The sequence below is a fragment of the Dromaius novaehollandiae genome, chromosome W (assembly GCF_036370855.1).
Source record: "Dromaius novaehollandiae isolate bDroNov1 chromosome W, bDroNov1.hap1, whole genome shotgun sequence".
In the NCBI taxonomy this organism is placed as follows: Eukaryota; Metazoa; Chordata; class Aves; order Casuariiformes; family Dromaiidae; genus Dromaius; species Dromaius novaehollandiae.
This window is the reverse complement of record NC_088130.1, coordinates 60972691-60984775: the sequence shown is the minus strand read 5'-3', so window position 1 is coordinate 60984775 and position 12085 is coordinate 60972691. Positions and strand designations below refer to the sequence as shown.

The 12085-nt window shown below is 42.7% G+C and overlaps 1 protein-coding gene across 2 annotated transcripts in view; it reads left to right on the top strand.

The window, feature by feature from the left end:
• LOC112987802 (dynein axonemal intermediate chain 1) overlaps nt 1-12085 on the top strand; it is a 149077-nt gene that overhangs the window by 60195 nt on the left and 76797 nt on the right. For both annotated transcript variants that reach the window (XM_026107851.2, XM_026107850.2), the window contains exon 13: nt 6738-6985. In XM_026107851.2, coding sequence (XP_025963636.1) covers nt 6738-6985 — 248 coding nt within the window. The remainder of the gene's footprint in view (nt 1-6737; nt 6986-12085) is intronic.

Below are 12085 nucleotides of genomic sequence, written 5' to 3'. Positions count from 1 at the left end.
AGCCTGCCTTGTCACCTGTCTATTTTGTCTTTTCTGAAATGTCCAAAAGACTTAGAAAATCCATTTTTCTTTCTCCTGTCTGAATGGCAAGTTCTGTACTTCCTAAGCAGACCCACAGCTAATAACATTAACTTGGTCAGAAATACCAGGAATTAGTCCAGCGATTGGTGAAAGGTGTCAGGCAGGATGTTAAATGATGACATTCAAACATCTGAATTAACATAAACCAAAACGATCTACAGTTTGCCTACACCAGACTGGTGGGATCCCTCAGAGCTTGCAGATCTTGCAAAGTCAGTGTTGCTGACTGCAGGATGTGTGTATTTTCCTCAGGGGTGGGAAACATCTCTGCTCACTGAGTTCAGCTAAATGCAGGTGGTCTCACCAGCAGAATTCAACTTCTACTGATACATGTCACAAAATAAATGCTGGTTAAGTTATCATCTGACACAGTTTCCCTGAGGGGGTGCTGTGGAGATCAGCAGTAGGCGTGGAGCTAGGCGTTATTTTCATTGGTCCTCTGGATGGAAATATGAACTCACAACCGAGGAAATGTGTGGCTAATGAAAAAGCAGGTGGAATTGTAAATGATGCTGGGAACGGGGCTGTTGTACACAGTGATTAATCTCTTGGTAAACTGGAATTATTCAAACCAAATGCATTTTAATGCAGACAAATACAACGTTATACCTCTATAAACAAGCAGGAGTGCCATGTCCTGGAGAGCAGCAGCTCTAAAAAAGATAGGCTTTTGTGGGCAAACAATAAATTTGAGTTCTCTGTGTGATATTTTGGCAAGGAGGGCTAGCATGATCCTGGAATGCAAACTGGGAATCTTGAGTGGCAGCAGAGAGATGATTTAAGCATTAGTGAGACCGATGCTGGAATACTATGTATGGTTCTGAAGTCAACATTTTTCGAAGGATGCAGAAAAATTGAAAATAGTTCAGCAAAGAGCCTCGAGCTGATCTAAGGGGTGCAGAAGACGGCTTAAGGGTGAACAGAGGACAATATCCAGCTGAAATCCAGATTGCAAGTGAATTTTACCCAGCTCTAACACAAATCCCAGTCATGTGATGTCCTCCACATTTCTGTGAAAGTCCTTTTTTTCCTACTCCTTGTCTGTTGAAGAGCAGCTTTCTCTTCGCAGCTGTGGAGACAGTGCCTTGGTCTGGTGTGACAAGGCTCACGTTGGCTCCCTGCTTCTCGCTAAGCAGGTCTCTGTATGAAGAACTGGTAGAAGTAAGTGAGACTGTTGAGGAGTTCAGTCTGTGAAGGTTATCAAAAATAGGCTGAAAGGTGACAAGCATTCAATTTTTAAGTATCTTAATGAAGAGAGAACACCAGATAAGAAAGAAGTCCTTAATCCAGCAGAGAAAGGCATAATAAGAATTAGCAGTGGGGAGGGAAAGCCAGATAAGTCAAATGAGAAATTAGCTGCAACTTTTAATCACTCAAAGTGATTAAACATTGAAACAAACTACCAAATGACACAATGTCTTCTCTGGCTCTTGAGGCCTTTCAATGAAGAATGTGTGTGCTAGCCAAAAACAAGTTATAGGACTCAAAACAGGACATACCAGGGGTGTTTGTGGACTGTGATATAAAGAAGGCCAGGCTTTTCTGGCATAAAGTTACAAATTAATGAATTCTCAAAACTTTTTCTTTTCTAGGAAGGGGCGGTTTTGAAAGTTCTGTGTTAGTCTTTTTCCGGACCACAGTGTGGTTCAGAGCCAGAGCCACAGGGATCTGGGCTTGTGTCAACACAGCAGTATACTCAAGTACTTCTGGGCATTCACAGGGAATAGAAGCCGAGCAGGCATCAGCGATTCCTGTTGGAATTTCTCAGGGATCCTGGGATGGGGCCACCGTCAGAAAACCCCTGTGAAGTCCTAAGTTCTGCTCCCTGTTCCTCCAGCTTGCTGACATGCCTTTCGCCATCCACTCCATGGGCCTTTCTCAGTCCCTTGGTGATAAAAAGGAGATACATGACTTTTCTGAACTCTTTCTGATTTTTCTAAACTGTTGGCATACAGTGGAGCTCAAAGTGCCAGCCACTTCTTTTCTTTTGGGATGTCCCTTTTGCAATTACAGTGCAGTGTGGAGCTGGCTGAGCTATCTAAATAAGCTAGGAGAAAGTCTTGCTGAAGCAGCACAACCTCACTCGTCATGCTTTGCAGCAGGGTAGATTAGCCAGTGCTGGGTGCCACACTGCCCAGGTTTTTTACTCACTGATAGAGAAAAATGTGCTTTGAGGATTCATTAATTTGTGGCTTGCTCAGCCATCTCTCCATGCCCCATAGGCTGCAGCACAGGCTTATGTTTAGGCTGTACTCAGGGTTTTACAGATCTCTTTTTGCTTGGGAAAATTCGCTGGCCTGCAGTAAACCTCTTCTGTCCTTTAAAGGTTTTAAAGGCATGTAAGCAGCTGAGCCACTTCGCTGGGTACCACAACTTTTGTCTTTGAAACAGATCTCTTCTCCGCAGAAGAGATCGTATTACCAGTGCTCTGGTGTGAAGCACAGCCAGCCCATTCCTTTGGCTTCTCAGAAATTCAAGCCAAAAGGAGGGAGGCCCAGTCAGCAAGCTCATCAAAGCGTGGATATGTTTAGGAAAGGAAAATAGATGTGCTTGTGCAGCTGTGATGTCAGAAACAAGCACCTGCTTACAACTGTGCTTCCCCATCTTGCTTTTTCTTTTAGACGGGATCTTGGAGTAGAAAGAACAGATTTTAAGCAGCAGTGTTTACTTTTAGCTTAGTGATTTCTTGGCTTGAGTCATATCAGCTAGACAGCTTGCACTCTTGGTTTATAAAAAGCTGTGTATCATAGGATCTAAGATGTAAGGTTGCAGTATTTTGGGTTTTGAATTCTCCAAAGAGAAAGTGATTTACCGATTTATCCAACAAGAAACCATAGCACTGGCTTCTTGTGTAGTAAAAATCTCTACTTAGATTGATAATGATTGAGGGTCCCAACTTTGAGATTTACTGTGTGAATGCAGGATTTATCCCAAGCATTATGGTTTCTAACTTGAAAATACCGTTGCATTGAGCTGACTGGTTCCACCCACCAAGCATTTCTTAAGAAATAGAGGAAATCCATGTGTGCCTGATGGTCTTTGGTGAATCAAAAGGGAAAGGGTTTTTTCTGTCCAACAAACAAAATATTTTGATATGAGGTTCAGCATTTATTGATGCTTTTAAATTCAACTGAAGGAAAAATATAAATGAAAAATCTGATAAAATGGACATTTAGCATATGTCAGAATGAAACATTTAGATGTTTTTTCAGACTTTTTTTTTGCATGAACTAATTGGTGATGCCACAATTGTATCCTGAATCATATTGCTCTAACTGAATCTGCATTTTTCTGAAGAAGGGTTTGGGCTGAATCTGCCCACCTCTGAATGCAAATGCAGATGAATATTTTATTCAGCAGTAACAGTTGGTTTGAAAGCCATTTTGATTGCATGTAATGCTTACAGGCTCAGCTCTCCAGGTTGAGCCTGGTATTAATGCTGTCTGCTGCTTTCATTAGCAAAACTTTTCTTTGCACAGACCCTTGTTCTGTGTCAGGATCTGAAATTTAACCTCCACTCAGATGGACATTTAGAATCCTCATCACATACGGCTCTTCCTCATTATCACAAGAGTCTGTTTGCTGTCCTCTTACTGCTGTGCTGCCTTGTGTCTTCCTGTAAGTGGAAGAACAACTCCTGCTGGCATGTTTTTCAGAATAACCATCTAGTATCTCAGTTATTTCCAGGCCTTATATCTTGGAAAAAGAGTCGTATTTTAATTTGCACTTGGAGGGTCTGCATGGGGCAGATACCCTCTGCTTTTTCAGTTCATGCTGCTGCGTCTGTAACAGGGCAGAGCAGCACCGAGTAGAGAAGCTGTCTCAGGTCTCCAGCAGCTGCTAGCTCTCGGGTCTGCACCCTTTGCTCCACTGCATGCTCTACACTCTTTTAACGTTATTTCAGTAAGTAACCTGCATCTTGAGAGCTTGACTACGCAAGATTTGGGGCATGCTGCAGTGGTCTTCTAGGTTTTACCGAAACACACAAACCTTCCTCTTGAAAAGCCCATGCATTAAAACTGTAACCTGGATGTGCTGCTTCGGTTATGTGCTTTTTGAAATATTGAATATTGCTAATGAAATCAGCTTATATTTTTCATTTATTAAAGAGGATGTTGGTATGTCACATCTTAGGACTCTGGATGAGAATCCATCCTTCAGTGAACTGGATTTATATACCTGTTCTCTGGGGCTTATTGTTTTACTGGAATTTATATGCCATGCTTCAGTGTTAATTGTGGATTATTCTCATCACTTTGCCTTTTGTCAGAAATAGGCTCTACATTAGCAAACATATTATCTAGGCTTATCTGAAGTATTCACATATCTATGATTTAACCCATATCCAGTGCATTTCATGACACAAAGGAGAGAATGGGTGGGAGTCAGGTCTTTGCCATTACAGTCAGTGGAGCCAGGAGAGTAAGTCAGCAGACCAAATATAGGGATCTTCTTTAAGGTGAATTTTCTACACTCAGTGCAGTGGATTGATTGATCTCTACTGATCACAGTGGGAGTTTAGGCTCTGAGCAAACTGGCAGACAGCCACCAGTAGACCTGCATTTAGGTGTCTTAATCTGCAAACTGAATCCTGTGTTTCGCCTCTGTTAGAGCTTCTTCCAAGACCTTGCTTTCCCCTTTGAGGATAGCGTTCTCCAGGTGGATTTGCTGATGCTGCTGAGTTATTTTACCCAATAAAGGCCCTGCTCTGTCCCATCTAACTGAGGAAGGGGGCTGCCCTATGATCCTGCCAGAGAGCAAAGAAAGAGGCACCTCCAGAAAACAGTTCAGGTCTTTGGTGGGCTGACTCCAGAGATATGTCTCTGCTGCCTGTGCAGAGCATGGGGGACAGCATTCCTAGGCTCCTCAGCTCAGTGCCTACGGACAGAGAATGAATGTGCGCCGTAGACTTTTTGGAAATATGCCTCATTGTTCAGCACACTCAGGAGAAATTAGACCAAGAAATGAGTGGAGTTCAAAGGCCAGCTATCAGATTTGACTTCCTAGTTCCTTCTTCTGTGAGTCGTTCCTGGTAGGTCGCCTGCACAGCTTTGCTGAGTGTTTCCCCTGCTGAGGAGAGGAGGGTTTCTTCTTTATCAGAACCTATGTCCTAGGACCTGGACCTAGACTTAGCAACAGTTTGATGACATTGGTTGGCTAAGAGCAAGGGCAGTGCTATGATTTCTGAGAAGGACAGTGCAGATCTCTGACAGAGAAAGCAAGTTTATTTTCTTTTCAGCTAGAATTCTAGGAATAAGTGCCCCCCTTTTCCAAATAATATGTTTAAAAATATTGTTTGGGTTCAGGTACTTCTAAAATGATGCTAGTATCAGTATCTCACACTTCTGCAAAGTAAAGAAACCCTTTCTCCTGCCTGGCCCTGATCTACAGAGGGTCCCACAAAAAGGAGTGCTGCATGCTTCTAAAGTTAGAATATGTCTGCGGTCCAAATAAAGAGCAGCATTAATAGTTTTGTTGATGTGTGGGTTGCTTTACTAATTCTTCAAATGTTCTTTATGTGGCCCCAATAAGTTTGAGGGAAGCAACATCTGTACCTGCAGGCTGATTTGGGAACAGCACACTGCCAAGGAGAATTCTCTGAAATTAATGTTCTCTCTGGGTATGCACTACCAAATTCTTATTCTGCAGGCCGGTCAAAATGTTAGGCAGAGTAGGAAGTACTTTTAAAAGCAGGTGACTATTCTGGAAATACGACATATAGTAGGTAGTTGAAGCACAAAAAAGTGGTAAGTTTGTTTCCCATATACTACATGCCAAAGCAAAAAATAGCATTTGGAAGGATGGCTAGGGCTAGAATTCCCTCAGAGAGCGCACTGTTTTGATAGATTAGGAAAGCTCCTTCTTCACTTCTGGGGAGCTTATCTGCATCAGCAGCTTTTCTGCCCTTTTAAAAGAATTTGGAAATTGTTTTTTTAGACAAGCAAAAAACCTAAGAACTGCAGAGGACAGTCCGAACATGATAAAAATGAAAGAAAAATGGTGCTGTTGAGAATAGGGAGAGCTGATTGCAGACTGCAGAAAGGAAAGGTAAAAATAAGTGGAAAAGAAAATGGAAATTTTCGGCAAAAGAGAACTTTTATGCAAAACAAGGAGGAGATGTTGGATATAAACTGAAAATAAAGCTGCAGTGACTTGTGCATTGCACAGTTATGTGTAATGGCAGTGGATGTGATTCTGTATACGTACTTAAATGACATGTTTTCCTCTGAAGAAGCAGAAGAGGCCGTAATATCAAACACTGCCAATATAGAAATTGAAATACATCTATCCTTGGTTCTGTGTGCGTGTGTGCAATGTTAATGAAATCCAAACCCAAAGAAGTAAGTGTCCAGGAGTTTCAAATACATTTGTCCTCCAAGGTCTCTCAACTTTCCCTTATAGAAACAACCTGCTAAAATAGTAGTTTTTCTGCATAAGCACATTGTCCCTATGTCCTGGGACTGGCATATCAATGGAGGAAAAGCTGTACAGATCTAGGCATCCCAACATGACTGTTCGGTCCTGTGATTGAAGTCTTTCCCACATGACCTTGTGTTCAGATTGGTTTTAGGCATAAGTCAGTGCTGTCAGATCATATGTCTCAGTAGTAGAAAATCTGGGAAACTGACTTGACAGTGAAACTCCCCTTTGCTTAGATGACTTCATGAAGCAGAGCCAGGGCATGCTCCTGCTGTACACCATGAAGAACCCCTCCTTCCCTGAGTACATCTTCAGCAGTGAGAGTGGCATCATGTGTCTGGACATCCACAATGACCACCCTCACCTCGTGGCAGTGGGCTTTTATGACGGCAACGTGGCCATCTACAATCTGAAGAAGCCAAGCTCCCAGCCCAGCCACAAGAGTAGTGCCAAGTCGGGAAAGCACATGGATCCAGTGTGGCAGGTGAGCGTGCTTTTCCTTTCCTCTAACCTGTCTTTTAATTGCTCTAAGTTTGGGCACAGCAGGGAAAAGTGCTGTAGGGGCAGATGTGTTGGTTTAATACGTGCATTAGTGATTGATTCAAATGTGATATTTAAAACTACTTTGGAACTATACAGAAATGCAAAGAAATCGGATGAATCCTTAGTCTTCAGCAGAAACTAAACATGTGAGCAAACCTCTGCTTTAAATAATTATTTCTCATTAGCTTTCATTATTATAAATGACTTCTGTTTGGGGAGGAACTGGTCTCTTCTGTATATACCAGCATTCAATGCTATTTGTTTTCCAAATACAAACTCAAAGGACAGCTACTAATGAGCAGAGTGTAAAACACATAACTGGCCCTAAAAGAGACCTGTGTTGGGACATAGCCAGCCTAGAGACAGCTCCTTGTGAAAATGGCTGCTATTGGGATTCAAAATGCACTACTCTGTCATTGACCTTGAAGATTTTTAGTGAATTAAGGATTGTGACATGCAGGTGATGCTCTTAAACTAATGCCTCTTAAAATGCCTCCCTGGCATCTGTTACAGAGAGTCTCCAGACAGATGGTATTGTAAAGTACTAGGGTGAATGTATTGTTACATCTGACTGGCTTTATAGCTATGTCTACACTGTAACCTGAGTTTGAACTGGAGCACTGGAAGGAGTACGTGCTTCTGATCTCTTTCATAGCAGTACATGTGTGCTAGCACAGATTTCAACATGACCTCTATGAGCCTGCTGAGGTCCAGGGGTGTGTTTTTGGTTTGCTGGCCGGGGCTACAGATGTTGCCACCAAAACTATTGCTGTCACCCATGTTAGGCTTTCCTGCCTAACGTAGTCGTGCCTCCAGGCACACTGTCAGTGTTCCTTGTACTTTAGCACATGCCATGCGTAGGTTGTCCCCCCATCATGGCCCTTTTTATTGCATCTTCCAATAAAAGTCCAAGAAATGAAGGGATCTTGATGAACCTGCAGATGAATGTGGGACTTGCCGAGAGCAGGACTGGTGCTTGCTGTAAACATGGAGGTTATGGGCAAATGCAACATTTCCGAGAAGGCTTGAATTTTATAATTGCTCCTTATTTGGCCAAAGCTTTTCTTATAGGAAACATATTTAGCTCTACTTTCGGGTTTACTTGGGATCCCCAGCCATGGTTGTTATTGTACAATATGTCACATACACACATGCACACACACACTCATGCATTCACATTACAGAGGGCAAAGAATTGCAAGCTTCTCCCATTGCCATAGTAATAAGGTGATTGTACACCAATCAGAAGAACTTGTACCTCTGTTGGAAAGATATGAACTGTAGGCATTTGTCAACATCAGCCAGAAAGGTTAGAAAGGGTTTTTGAATTTCATTTGATGGGAGAAAAACAGGCATGAAGGGTGGTTTGTTTGACTGAAACACTGGATTGTTATTCCTCATTCTGCACTACAAGGTTCCGGAAGGTGATGGCTTCTCAGATTTAGTTCAAAGATGCTCTGTTTCTCCCCACACAAATATCCCAGCTAGTCTGAATGCCTCTTCTTTGTCTAGACCAACTTGTGCACTTCTCACTTTTGTAGCAACTGCAAGTCCATGACTTTGAAGACCAATTAGAAAAGTAACAAAGGTGTCCCAAAAAATTAAGAGTCTTGTTCTCTGGACTGCTTGGTTCGTTCTTTTTGAAACAATACAGTCCCTTTCACAATAGAAGCAAAATGGGAAGCGAGTAAAGCAGCCTGACAGTTCTTTTCTTTTGCCATTTCATCTTCAATGACTTAGTAATATCTTGATAACTTTGCATAAAACAAAGGCAATGTAACATAGCCTATTATTAACATCAAAATAATATAGTACAAATTTTCTAATTCTGTTACCTAAGAACGAGGTTGTCTGCCTGATACTGGCCCCCATTTCATAAAGCGCATAGCAATGGCTTCTTGTAGATGTGGTGAGAGTCTTCTATATATTAAGTCCTACTGCAGTGTAAGTAATAGAAAATTTTGGCTTGTTTTAAATTATATACTTCTAATTCCTTACCTCCAATTGATTAAATTCCAAAACCAGAAAGGAACAAACACATATGTAGACATAAACACATACATAGACACATGAATGCATATATATGCAGTTCAATGTGGCTACTATAGTTACTGAAACCTGCAGTCTTAAAGGAAAATAAAACTGGAAATGATCTCCCAGGTCAGTGAGTTCAGGCCTCTGCCTTTGACTGCATGATATAAACTGATCGAATGCCAGCTTAAAAGGAGTGAGCTCCTGGGAAACTGCACCAAACCTGTGGCGTTCTGCTGGGCAAAACCCAGACTATAGCCCACCTCAATCAAAATAATGATCCAAACAGTCAGCGAAAGCCTCAGCCCTCCATCATCTCCAGCCCTGAGTACTCCTAGAAAGCAAGTCCCTGGACAGGGCATCTGTTCATGCCAGTGGCTAAATCTCACAGTTTGGCTCTGGATGTAAATCAGGGTGGCCAAAGTGGTACAACTTAGACTCTGCCACACACCTTGGCAGAGCCCACCAGAGCAGTCTCCTCTGGGGAGAATTGTCACCCTGCTGGGAAGGCACTCTCAGCTTCAAGCTTTGTTTTTACTTTCTCCCTCTTTTTTTTTTTTTTTTTTTTTTTTAAGATGATGATTAGGTTTATTTACAGCTGGGGAGAGTGCTCTTTTTCTTACCTTCTGTCACTGAGATACACCTAATATTATATGCAAGTCTAAAATAATCCAGATAGATAGACTTTTTCATCTGAGAAAGTTTGAAGAGTTTGGAAGCTTGAGCATTTCAGAAACAGGGATTGATAAGTGAAACTATCTGCTGTGTCCAAGTTTGTTTCTGTTGTTCTGCTGTCTCTTAAAACACATCTTATTCAACAGGTTTGTTTCCACTGTGTGTTTCTAGTTCATAGTTGCACATCAAAATAAGGACTTTATTTCTGCTTGTCGCTGGGATTAGTACAGAGCCAATACTGCTGCAGAGGGTTGGAATTTTTTTTTTAACTTGCTCACTATCAGAATTACTGGCTAAATTCCCACTGCAGAGTATTGACCCTAAGATCTGCAAAGGGAACCTTTCTTTCGGCTGCACTTAGAGCAAATCTCAGCTGTGGCAGGCTTACCTATGAGTGCAGTTTGGCCTGGGATTTCTATAGAGAGATCACTGGTTAGAAAAACAACTTTGTTCATTGTTAATTTACTAAATCTGATCTGGCCCGCCTGAGGAGCTGACAACATGGAGCTTCAGATGGCATCTTGGAAGAGTTATTTTCTGCCTTATATTTGTGCATGGGAGGAGAAAGGACTGGACACTGCTTGCTAACTCCTTGCCAAATGCCATTCAGGTTAAATGGGATGCTCACTGTTAGCATGAAAAGGACACAGCAGCACTCTGATAGTCTGCAGTCTGCCAAAGGAAACTAGAGAAAGTATCAGCTTGCATAAGAGCTTCCCAGTAGAATTTGTGGAAGTCCCATCTCAGGTGTAAATGAAATAAAACACACCTGAGACTCTCTCACTGGAATTTTTCCCAGAACTGTGTGATCTGTTCTGCATCTCTGCTCTCTCTGTTTGTATCTAAGTCCTTGAATAACTCTTCAGTGAGTCTCACAATGCATGACGTCACCTCGGACTCACCTAGCGAGATCTTATTTTGCTGATGGAAGTAAATGAGTTCAGTTACAGAATACCTTTACAGTCAGCGTAACCTGCTGTTCTCTGCCCCACTCCATACTAGTGGGCACAACTTCACAAAGAAGGCCTTTCCAGGGACTTGACTGTATTCCCTGCACTTAAGAGAAGAAAAACCATTTTTTTGTAATCTACTGTCACACCAGCACATTGTTTCCTTGTTGATGACTGTCAGTCTCGTAAATCTGTCATCCACAGTCAGACAAACAGCTTCTGCAGCATACTCTGCTTCTGAGATGTTACTGCCTCACATAATATTGTGTTTCTTTGGCTTCAGGCGAACAAAGGGTTTGACTCAAAGAAAATAAAAAGGAGAGACAGAAGGTTGCTATCAAGGTCAGAATAAAAATCAGCTGTCTCAGAACAGGCTCAACTCCCATCCTGTTGCCTTCACTGCTAAGGAGCACAAAATGAGTATTTTATGGGGGTAGTTCAGTGGTAAAACCTCATTCAACTTTATGAGGTTACTGTTATGGAAGAAATCCAAAGGAGAAACAGAAATTTGGAGAAGAAAAGAGAGCAAGGGAGACTTGAAACCAGGAAGGCTGGACAGCAGATAGGGATGAAGGCAGTCAGGATGGCTTGCCTTGAGAGCTGGCAAGTGGGAGAACGTAAACTGAAGGGATAACAGAACAGAAACCAGACAGCAGGGTTCATTTAGCAGAAAGCACCTAGGATGACACAAGCAAACTGCATCTCTCACTCTGGGTCAGTGCAATGTCTGCACAGCATACCTTTCTCTCCAGCCCTCCAGTACCTTTCTCCTACTTTTCTCTTTCTACCAGCCCTGCCTTGCATACCTGGCCCAGTGCAAGCCAGGCAAAAAGCTTGGTTAACTCTTTATATCCCAGAAATAAGGGAAGCCACTGCATTCTCACCAGAGAGTTACAGCTTCATGTCAGTCATTCAGCACATGCACAGAAGTGCTGAGGTGTGGGAAGAGCTTACACATGCCGGCCAGCATGGGTTTGGGGCCCAGAGACCTTGATCTGGCGGAGGCTCCCTTGCTGCAGCAGTCATTAACTGCAGTCCTGCTCCCTGCAGTGAACTCTGCATCCAGTAACAGGATGTTGCAGCATCAGCTGCCCCAGACTGTCTGGGGCCTTGCACTGCACTCATCGCTGCAGCACCAGGAGGCATTTGGTGGCTGACAACCATCTGTCATATGTTTGCTCCCTTGTCCTCTCCTGGAGGGAAATGTAGGCAGGAAGGGCTGTGTTTGGGAAGGGTTGTCGTATGCTTGCTGTAGAAAGCAGGATAAAGAACCACAGCTTTGCAGTTGTCCTTAGTAGCTGGGAGAGTTCACTGCAGAGTCACAGCCGTGCTGGAGGAAATCCTGTCTCCCACACAGTCAGGTTTCACCATTACTAGGGAAAGCT